This window comes from Nuphar pumila, chromosome 2 (genome assembly GCF_984573655.1).
Source record: "Nuphar pumila chromosome 2, dmNupPumi1.hap1.1, whole genome shotgun sequence".
In the NCBI taxonomy this organism is placed as follows: domain Eukaryota; kingdom Viridiplantae; phylum Streptophyta; class Magnoliopsida; order Nymphaeales; family Nymphaeaceae; genus Nuphar; species Nuphar pumila.
This window is the reverse complement of record NC_143250.1, coordinates 63,367,186-63,379,049: the sequence shown is the minus strand read 5'-3', so window position 1 is coordinate 63,379,049 and position 11,864 is coordinate 63,367,186. Positions and strand designations below refer to the sequence as shown.

General features: G+C 38.8%; 1 protein-coding gene across 1 annotated transcript; it reads left to right on the top strand.

The window, feature by feature from the left end:
* The first annotated feature begins 346 nt into the window (after positions 1-346).
* Positions 347-4,111, top strand: LOC149845578 (protein SOSEKI 3-like). The gene is made up of 5 exons (XM_089995846.1): positions 347-801; positions 913-982; positions 1,266-1,393; positions 1,587-2,385; positions 3,285-4,111. Exons 1-5 carry the CDS (start codon positions 573-575, stop codon positions 3,562-3,564), a joined length of 1,506 nt encoding a protein of 501 aa, XP_089851972.1. The 5' UTR covers positions 347-572; the 3' UTR covers positions 3,565-4,111.
* Positions 4,112-11,864: the final 7,753 nt, after the last annotated feature.

Genomic DNA, 11,864 nt, shown 5'->3' with positions numbered 1-11,864 from the left:
TTAACGCAATTTTAACTGTTTAACAACAGCTTTTTCATTGGAGTTCATGAATTTGTGAATTTGTGTTATGCAGATATTCTAAGCTTCTTGAGCTATTGACAAGAGCACCATGAATTTGGGTGAATCAGCAGTGGGCTTTTATTATGTTTCTTGGACGGACAGGATTTCACGTGCTCCCATACACCATTCCCTCTCATGAGGACCACCATCGTCCGATTCGATTCATTGTCAGTTTCCAAGGTACTAATGACTACTCTCTCTCTCTCTCTCTCTGCTGAAACAGAGAAGAAAGGACCAAGAGCTAGATTTGCTCCACCTTTGAAGGATTCCGAATCGATGGTGGATGCGGAAATCTTCCCTCAATCTCTGCTGAATCGAAGTGTGACTCTCTCTCTCTCTCTCTCTCTCTCTCTCTCTCTCTCTCTCTCTCTCTCTCTCTCTCTCTCTGCTCAAACAGAGGAGGAAGGATCAAGAGATAGATTTGCTCCACCTTTGAGGGATTCCGAATCGATGGTTGACGCGTAAATCTTCCCTCTAATCTCTGCTGAATCAAGGGTGACGTTTAGGGAACAATGTCCGTGAGCACCCGAGGGAAAACGATGGAGGTGGGGACGAGAAAGCACCGCCAGAAAGGCGGCAGCCCTGAGGCGACGGCGGCCAAGGTGTCGCCGGAGGGACAGCTGCAGCACCAATTTCAGAACAGGGTTCCGGTGGTTTACTACCTCTACAGGAACCGGCATCTCGAGCACCCGCATTTCATTGAGGTCCCTCTTTCCTCCTCCCACGGCCTCTTCCTCAAAGGTAACACGAAATCGAGACCCCAAATGAGAATTCTGAAAATGGGTGTTAATTCTTTTTCCTTTTTCAAATCTTGTTCCTTCTTGGTAATGGTTTCGTTTTTTCCTGTTTCAGATTTCATAGAGCGCCTGAATGTTCTTAGAGGGAAAGTGATGCCTTCCTTATACTCGTGGTCTTGCAAAAGGTATAAAGAAACATCAAAGATGCGGTTGCTTCGTGATCTATGCCACTTTCTTTCTTTGTTCTTTGATCTTTTGATAATAAATTCACACACACACTTACTTTTAGCTATGATCTTGATGGTTTTTCCGGATGCCCACTTTTTGTTTTACTTGATTTTGTTGCCAGGAAGGGTAATTAGGACTCTTTGAAGATTTGGTGTTTTAACTTTTTCCTGTTTTTTCTCAATATTACATGGGAAACATTAGATTTTACTGATCTTATTTTCTTGGTTTACAAAAAAACAGAAGCTATAAGAATGGATTTGTGTGGCATGATCTCTGCGAAGACGATCTGATCTACCCCACAAACGGGAACGAGTATATTCTGAAGGGCTCTGAACTATTAGAAGAGATTTCGTCCCCTCCTCCTCCGGGTAAGCTTCATTTCTTTGTGTTCAACGCAAATATCTTGTTCACGATTCATCTTTTTTTCTTCAATTTTTTTATATCATTCTCTTTTTTCGTCAAAATTTCGATACCCATCTTCGTTTCTTTCTTCAATATCGATCTCCAACTTCAACTTTTCCTTCAAATTTTTAGTCCCCATTTTCTCGTTCTGTGTTACAGATCGTCAGCAGCAATTGCAACAGCAACCACCACCGGTGCACCAAACCAAGCAGCACCAAGACTCCTTTTCCGCATCCACCTCCTCCTCTCCTCCCGCCACTGGAAAACTCTCCCGGTCGTCGGATACTTCCCCGTCGACCGCCGGACCGGAGTACAAGCTTTTCAAGGCGGCGACGGCGAGGACGTTCGCGGCCGACGTCGCCACTCAGACGAACGACTCGGTCCGGCGGACGTGCAGCAGAGGGATGTCCACCGAGGAACCGGAGGAAGAGCCGGACGACGAGAACGACGACGTGGGGCGGGACGAACCGGTGGAGGCCGATCCGAGTCGCTCGTCCCCGCCACCGTGCTCGACGTCTTCGGGCGAGAAGGAGAAACCCGAGACGCTCCAGTCGCTGATCAGCGCGGATCGGAAGCTGCGGGGCTACCGCGTTGTCTCGGACGAGTCGGAGGCGTTCCGGGCCGAGACCTCCAAGCCGAGGATGACGGACGTGTTGATGCAGCTCATCTCCTGCGGCTCTATCTCGGTCAAGGGCCACGGACTCGGTCTCGTCCCGACGTACCGGACTCGGGTTTTCACGGGGGAGAGCCGGAGGTTCGGCGACTCAGGCCGGTTCCTGTGGAAATCCGGTTTGATGTGCGAGTTGGACTCGCTCTGCGAGAACCCGAGACTTATGGGACTCAGGTTGGAGGACAAGGAGTACTTCAGTGGCAGCCTCCTTGAGACCAAAAAATGCCACGAGGAAGGAGCCAACTCGGGTCCCTCTCTCAAGAGATGCTCCTCCTATAACGCCGAGAGGTAATACGTCTCGTCTCGGACTGAAATCGATTCGGTAGTTGTGTTTGTCTTTTGTGCTAGTTTGTTTGTTTCCTGTTTTTTGTTTCTTTCGGAAGGATTGGAAGGAAAAGTTGGTGTTCCGGATATGTGTGTCCACTGTTTGGTAATAGGGAAATGAGGGGGTTTGGTAATGTCCTTAACCATTCTGCTTCACTGTTTTTGAGATCCTGATTGGTGAGAGGTAAATTGGTAATTCCTCTTTCCTTCTCTGTTTTCTGGTTGGAGAAATTCAAGTTGGACCCAAAGAGGAAACTGGGCACACTTTTCTTTGGTAGTTAGAATCAGCTGACCCTTTTTGAATGAAAACCAAGTGATTAATGTCTATGAATGGGGGAACTTGGACTAGGTCAGAGTGGGGTGATTTAGTGAGTGCTTGAATTGGAAACATGGTAGATATGAACCTAGTTCTCTCAAAATTTTGGGCACTGTCCAACCTTTTTCTTTATGACGAAGGTAAACCCTCACCTAGAACCAGGTCACTTAATTGGCCTGCCTCTTTGCCAGGCAAAACTCTGGGTTGAGGACACGACCACCCAGCCTTACATGCCCCAACCGTAAAAAGTTAGCCCTTTGCCACTCTGTCCAACTTGAAGTGGGTGTTGGTGCATTTTCTTGGTGAACAATTGACTCCTAGTTCAGACCCATTGAAACTCGAGGTTCTTTAACTATGTTTCAACTCAGTTGCCATTGTCATTAGCATCACCCATCCTTGATTTGGTTTTGCAAGTCCTGTTTCTTCAATTGTTTATGTTTCAAAGTCAGGATTGGTGACTAATTTACTCGGCATTCCTAACTTGAACTGTGAATGTGTGAACAAGTTCACTTCTTTAAACTTTGGGCTTTTGACATGAAATTTGCAGGAGTTGCAAATCAGAGGCCAAGCAGTTGCAGTCGGAGGAGTCTGCTAGGTCCAAATGCATCCCTCGGACGATAAAGTCTGCACAAAGCAAACTCGCCAGGTCTCCACTTGCGGATCATCCCAGGAAGTCGTCTGTGCGCAACACCGATGGGTGTCATACCTCACACCCAGTTGGCAGACATATCACCGACGCGTCCTCGTCTGAGACGAAATCGTCCAAAAGGTTTGAGTCCTTCAGGGAAGAACAGAAGGAGAAGATTATCAAGATTGAAGAAAGTTGAGTTGCTTAAATTATCACTATTTAAGAATCCATTTGAATTGTAGTTCCCCCTGCTATGATCCATATTTACAAAGCGGCACTAATTATACACTGTCATTTTGTTTCACACAACCACACACACACACACACACACACACACACATATATATATATATAGATATAGATAGATAGAGAGAGAGTGGTGTGCTTGGTTAAGGTGTGAGGAAAAAGAATTGATGGGGATCCATTGTTTTTGTTGGTTGGTTTCAGGCTTCCTTCAGGAGCTCGGGTTATAATACAAGCTAAAGCTGCCAACGAAGACAGTGAAGGCAGCAGCAGTTCCTGAACGGACAACTCATAATTGGCTAACGGGTTTTTTTAGCTTAGCTTAGCTGAGAGTGCCCTTTGATGCCCTGCACCCCCCAACCACCCCCAATTTTCTTTATACTTTGTATGTAACCCTTCTTGTTTTGCTCTTTTCTCTCACGCTATAGGAATCTGCTTCTACTTTTTTCCCCTTCTGTAACTTCTGATATATTTTATTGTTCTGTACAATAGCAACAATTCCCTTACGTCGTTTCCTTTGTTTGCTTCTTTTCTTTTTGTTGGACTCGGTGTCGAGTTTGATTTTGTCACTCGCCTTGGGCTAAAAGCTAAACTTTTGTTGGTTTGAGCTTTTTAGGCTTTGTCCAATTTTGGGTTGTTCAACTAGGGCTGACCACAGGAGTCCTGTGGTGTTCTGTCCTTCCTGGTCTTAGGGAATAGCCCCCCAATAGACCTGACTTTTTATTTGACCTGGTTCTACTGTAGGATAAGGAAAACGGTCACCCTCTTGACTTCATGGTCTGTGATGTCTGGCAAGAAGTGAAAAGAATGGATCATGGTAACTTTATTTGGATGATGAAAACTGGGAGACTAAAAGGTTGGTCTTTTGATTAATAGTATCGACACCTGGAGAAGAGAGGGTTCTTCACGTGTGGTGTGAGTGAAGGACTCTATCTGCGCTTCTGACTTTTGGTGCCTGCGTCTTCACGGATTGCTTTAGAAAAGTGTTTTGTATAAGTTCGATGCCATGCACCTCACTTTTGACTAATTGCCAGATTATCAGAAGGAAAAGAAAGCTCAAGTTATAGGGTAAGAGAGAGAGAGGGGGGGGGGAAGCAGCAGAATATGGGGGTGTTGACCCTGAAATGGTGGGCTGCAAAGGGTTCCATACTTCTTTTCCCTTCTCTTTTTTTCACTTTTACTGTTTTACTCAAGTGTTACGATGGGTCGGAGGCACGGAGCAGAGCATCCGAAGCACTTTACCAATGTGATACAGGATCCCATTTACTATGCCCTCATGGTGAAAAGGAAGAAGTGACCTCAGAGCAGTCTCTTTGACCCTGAGCACACACGTTAGTTGGCTTGTGGCTGGGTCAGTCCACTGTCATGGGTCTCCTCAGTGACTGTCGGAGCTGAAAAAGCTTTGCTCTGGTGTCAAGACCTCAAAGAGACTGTAGCCAGAGGTGCTCTGCTCGCTGTAACCCACTGGTCTGGTGCAAAAGGTCTGTCGTAAAGAATGATAAGAAGCTACCTACTCTTGGTGGTTGAAATAGGATGTACCTGGCCTACTCGTTCAGGGCTAGTATTTGATCAGGTTGTTTAGGACATACTGTCCTATAATTCTCACCGTTTATTTTCGGTTTCCCTTTATATACTTTGTGGGTCAAGCTTATGATGTCAACCACATAATTTTTTTAGTGAGAAATGTGATTTGGAAACCTGTGTTTGTGTATAAGCACGTTTTTTTGTTTTTTCATGAGCTTCAAAATTCAATGGCTTGCAATTACATTGCACTCAAAAGATGGTCTGAGCTTAAGCCATGGAGTGATGCGTTTTAGCAAAACATGGTAGTGCATTGTTTTAATCCATCTTGGTGGTCTGGTGCCCACTACAAACCCATCCCATTGGAAGCCCTACAAGGTTTGAAGGCTAAGGTCAGTGTTTCCCAGGCTGGATTGGCTCGGTCCATGACTTGGCTGACCCAAACAAGGTTCATTCCATGTTTTGGTTGGTATAGGTATACACTGCTGAGCCAATGAAGACCTAGTCGATTCGTGCATTGACCAAGTTAGCCTGGTGCATTCAGCTTGGAGTTGACCCTTGAGAAGCTAAAGCCATGGGACCTAAGGCGTAGGTTTGACCGATGTCAAGTCATCTAGAAAAAGTCTTGGGTGATGCACGTCGGTTACTCTCTCTCTCTCTCTCTCTCTCTCTCTCTCTCTCTCTCTCTCTCTCGCTACAAAAAACCCCAGAGCAACGTTGTTAAATACTCATTCCTTGCTCACGGAAGCTCTGCTCATCTGGTAGGGGAAACTTGTGAATGTCACCAAGTTGACGGCACATCACAAGTTCAAAACCCATGGGTGGTGTTCCTTGCTGCAAAGTCTAAGCTGTGTATATGGAGGCAGGGAGGACCTCAGGGGTTTTACCAACCAGAGGCCAGCCAATGTGCGGTCGGTGGTGTCCGCGGTGTAAAATTCCACAAGTACTGTCCTTTGCCCATCTGAGATAGTTTCACATTGGCTTGAACCTTGTGGCAAGGCATGCACACCCCTGTATCAAATTAAGCCCCACCCATCTAGCAAGGTGTGCAGAGCCCTTGTGGGCAAGGCAGTTGCACGTTATGATCAAGAAAAAACAGGGATTTTCCATTGAAATAGCTCGTTCCAAACTGTGCCCTTAGTAAACCAGGCTGAATGCATCTATGAAACTTAGAGCAAATAAAGGTTGCATTTATGATTTTATTCTAGATAATATGGCATGACCTGACCAAATATTATCCCTTTCATTACTGCTATTAACACAATAATTAAAAAAAAGAAGAAGTTAAAACCGGTATTCTATAATTACTAAAATCAATGGCCTAAAATCTTCATAAAATTTTCACTTTCCAAATATTTTTTTTTCATCTAAAAAACATGATCCTGGTGTCCATTCCTAATAAATGAATCATGTCGAACACATCTATGGGGCCCAAATTGTATGAGAACTAAAAAACACATTTAGCATGTTATAACTTATATAGTGAGTAGAATATGAGAACTATGTGAACAGTGGTTTTTATGGATTTTTTATTTTTTTCTCTTAAATCTAACCACAGGGATGTGATCTACATGCTTGGTTTTATAAGAGCCAGCTCTTGAATCATCTGATTATGATGCATAAACAAGATTTTTTTAAGAAATTGAAAATGCTCAGCTCAAACAGCAGTTTGCAGATTCCAGTTCGATCAGCCCGATATGGGCCTAGTCGGTCAAAGCCCGGTATTTTCTTAAAACTAAGTTTTGGTGGCTTCAGGGATAGCTCTCTTGGAAAGACATTATGAGGTGCAGTGGTTCCTATGGTTGGTGAGGTTTAATTGAATTTTTTAAAAAACAGTATTCAGTTAAGAATTCTTCCTACATTTGCATGGGCGGTTGTCGTGAAGCTTGTATATATCTCTCTCTCTCGATCACTATTCATTAATCTCTCTCTTGTATTTATTTTTTTTTATGAATAATGACTGGTGGAACTTAAAATTCATCATTCATGTATTATTATTTTACGAACTAAAAGTCTAAAACACATGAAAAGTATATAGCTTTTACTTTTGTTTTATCTTCTTACTTGCATATATAAATACATTAAAAGAGTTAGAATTGAAAAACTATTAGTAATGTTTGATGAAAGTAAACTCATTTTGTACTAAAAAATATTTTGGTAAATATCGTTAGTTGTTATTCATTGTAAGTTTCGTTTTTCTATCCTCTCTTGGTGTGTTTTTTTTGTATTAAGAATTTATTTTTTTGTAGACAATTAACCTTTTAAAGAAACATGGTTTATATAAAATTATAAACCATAAGTTTACAAACTAAAAGTTTAAAGCATATAAAAAGTATATAGATAACTCAAAAACAATGATTAACAAAGAGTTAATACTAGAAGCGTTTGTTATAAAGCATAGGTTACACATAAATCATACATTTAAAAACAAGGACTAATGAGATTTCTCATTTGATGATGATATAAAAACAAGAAATTTTTTATCTAATTTATTTCTAATGCAACAACACCATGAGCATTAACAAGTTTCACTGTTTCAAATGTGACAAGACACACACATGCCTTGTACATAAAATAAAAACAGTATTTAATTGTAAAAACCTTTATATTCTAAAATAACATCAAACGGCGATAAACAATATCTGTCATTATCCAACAAATCACTTAGAGATTACTTAATCATTTTCAAATGCAACTTGTGTATTTTAGTTGGAAAACTAATTCAACCCTATTCAAAGTCAACAGTAAAAGATATTTTAAGTGTACAAAAAAACAAAACAAAATTCAATGCTAACAAACTGTGATAGTGGCAATGTTTTTACTATTAAATAAAAATAAACTCATTTTTATTTTAACAAGTAATTTGTATTTTCAATAAAAGAAAATATAATATTAAATATGTAAAGGATAAAATATAAAAATAATAAATAAAAATATAGTATCAATTGTCAAAACCTTCATTATCATAAATGATATTTGACAATGATTTATAATATTTTTGTTGTTATAAAAAATTTATATTTTAACAAATATCATTAGTAGTTCTTTATCTCGAACTCTTTTAATTTGTTTATAAATATGAGTGAGAAGATAAAACAATAAAAAATAACAAATATCGTTAATAATTCTTCAACTTTAACTCTTTTAATGTGTGTGTGAGTATATGTCAACAAATTAAGTATAGAATACAAAATTTAAACACATCACAAGTTCATGAGAAGATGAAACAAATTTCCCACACTAAATTTAACATAGAAACCTCTAGTCGTTAATGAAGTCTTAATGAGTGTTTAATTCATATGCATGTCACAGTAGCTTGGAAAGTAATAGAACCTCTCAATCCTTTAATGGTGCCTTAGAAAAGTTTACTGGAAAGCCTTCGCAGTAATCTCTTTTGTCATTTGTTGACCTGGTACCTATAATGAAATATATATATATATATATATAAAAGGTTTTCAAATAAAAAAACAAAGCACATAAAATAATCAAATCAAGGTATCTGATATTATTGAAAACCTTTAGACAAATTTCTCTTGTTTTGATCGTAGCTTCCACGTGTTAGGTGAGGTTTTTATCGTTGTCAAAGATTGAAACCATAGCAATAAAATTGAGGTTGAAATATTCAATATTTTATGCATTTGAAGTCAATAGCGAACTTCACCATTGTTGCAAATAAATGAAAGTGTTAAAAAGCAAGTACAATTTCTTTTGAAATATAAAGCCCAAACACAACCAAAGATGCGAGTGAAAAGCAAGTACAGTTTCTTTTATTTAGTTTATCTACAATTATCCATATACTAAAGTCACTTTAATGGACATGTTCATTATGGTAAAAATAGTAGGGGTCAACCATTGGATATGCAGAGTACTTAAACCTAGCCAAGAGACTGGCATATCATCAAACATGTTTCCACCGCTAATCGCACAAGATCAGTGACACAAACGTTATTTTTTTTAAAGGACCCTTTAGCAGCGGTGGTGACCTAGGTTAAAGTTCACCGAATTTGAAAAAAATGTTTGGATTTTTTTTCTTTTATCTTAAATCTAACCATAAGGATGTGACCTTGCATGCTTGGTTTTATAAGGACCAGCACTTGAATAATCTAATTACCATGCCTAAACAAGACGTTTTATAAAGGCTTTAAAATCAACCGCTCATAATCTTCATAAATATTCAAGCATCAAAAAAATCATATTTTTCATCAAAAATACATGATCCAACAGTTTTTTTCAAGTTGGGGTTAGGCAGACCCCACCAGTTATTCAACATACCATTGGGTTTTGAACCTGCAACATCCCACCACAAGGAGACGTGTACTGACAGCTCCTACCAATCATTCTAAGCACCTGTTGGTACATGAACCAACAGTAGAGTCCTAGCAAATTCACCATCTCAAACACATCTACATGATTGGATTTGCAAAAAAAAGTATTGAAAATGCCTGGATTTGCACTGACAGTGACTAACATATTCAATTCTCTTAGTTATTTTATAGGAACAGATATCAGTGAGAAGTTTCGCCATAGGATGGGAGCACACATCCACTTCTAGGGCTGGTAAACAAGCAGAGCAGGCACTAAGTATGTTCAAGGGGACCAAGCCCATGACTGGGCTCGTGTTCGTGTTTAGAACAACCCAGATCAAGCCTAGCTCAGCTACCTAAGCCAGGCGAGCGGAACACAAGCCGGCTTGTGTAAAGAAATCTCATGTTATTTATACATGGAATATATATATGGTCTGATCAACAAAAAATTCTCAAAATTTGTGAAAATTTGAAGCCTTTATTAGGTGGGAGTAGGTGCTCTGGGAGCACCCTATCATTAGATGGTGTTCCTTCTCTAAGGATCTAGTTTTTCATTGATCAGACTTTACATATTGGATTTTTCTCATTTATTTAATAAGTAACATGTTAGATTAAGAATCTTCGATATTTAGATGTATTTTTTAGAGTAAAATTAGATGAATTTTTTATAGAGCTCATGACTAAAAATCAATGGCCCACAATACTTTGTATTGTAAAGTTTTATATGCATTGTGAGCGGCCGATTTTTTGTGTTTCGAAAAATATGTCTAAATGTTGTTAAGTCTTCACGTACATGTTTGTTACTAAATAAATTATAAAGAACAAATATATCAAGTCCAATCGATGAAACACTCAAACATTTGAGAAGAAAAGTTGTTTGATTGTCATTGGTTGTAGATTTTTTACCTTCCTTTGGTTGGCGGTCCCCCCTTCTCTAAACATCCAAGGTAATCAAATGCATCCTTGAGGTCTCCTAAACCGCTGATGAGCACACACAACATCAAGCTTGCGGCAAAGGATGCCCTCTCCAAGTTTCAAACCATGGTCATACTATGTCAAGTTATAAACATGGATGTTTCATGTGTGACAAACCCCAAAAAAAAAGTAAATAAAATGAAATTAAGGCTTGAATATTTATGATATTTACAAAAATTTTACACCATCGATTTTCAAACCTTATAAAAACCTATTTGTGCATCGGAATAGAATGATGCAAGAGTCTATTCCTATAAAATCAAAACACATGGAACACTTTTGTATGGTCATATTTGAGAAAAACATGGAAAAGAACTATTCAAAAGTCCCCTAGGTAGCGGTAGGCACAGATCAGTGTAAGCAGCTACTATCTACTCTCTTTGTCTCAAGCTATATATACATATGTATTGCATCATCCTCTATATATATTATACTTAAATTTTATATCACACATAAATATATAAATATATGAGACTAGAATATGAGAACTAATGTGTGAACCATACTTTTTATGGATTTTTTATTATTTTCTCTTCAATCTAACCATACAGATGTGATCTACAAGTTTGGTTTTATAAGAACTCACTCTTGAATCATTCGATTTTGATGCATAAATGAGGTTTTTTAAAGCTTTAAAATCAAGCTCATAATCTTCATAAATATTCAACCATTTAAAAATTACATTTTTCATCAAAAATACATAATCCAATGGTTGATTCCTAGCAAATTCATCATGCCAAACACATCCACATGATTGGATTTGCAAAAAAAGTGTTGAAAATGTTTGGCTTTCTAGTTCTCATATTTCAATTCTCATGTTCTAGTGATTATACACACACACACACACACACATATATATATATATATATATATATATAGGAAAATGGGAATCTACCTGACTTCATCCATGCCCGACCCGTATCAGATGGGTTTATTTCAAAAAAATTGTTGTTATTTCAAAATTCTAACCTTACAAATGTGTTGTGCGTGATTGTTTTCATAGGAATCCATTCTTGGATCATTTGATTTCGATGCACGGATAGGTTTTTATAAGGTTACAAAATCAATGGTCTACAATTTTTTAAAACATTCGAGACTCAAAAAACCATTTTTTATCCAAAATGCATGATCCAAGAGTCAATTTTTAGTGAATCGATCATGAAGAACACATCCGTAAGGTCAAATTTTCAAAAAAAAAAGCCCATTGGGTCTAGGTCGGGCAGGGATGGGATTGAGTATATTACCACTAATATATATATATATATATATATATATATATATATATATATATATATATATATATGAGCTTACTTGAGCCTCGACCTCGACTCCTTTAAGCTAAATGAGTTGCTCATGGCTTAGCTCACCAGTTGTACGAGTGGATCACAAACAAGTTGAACCACGTCGAGTCTCGAGCTTATCCACTTCTCTCATGTGCTCTCTCCATGTCACTAAA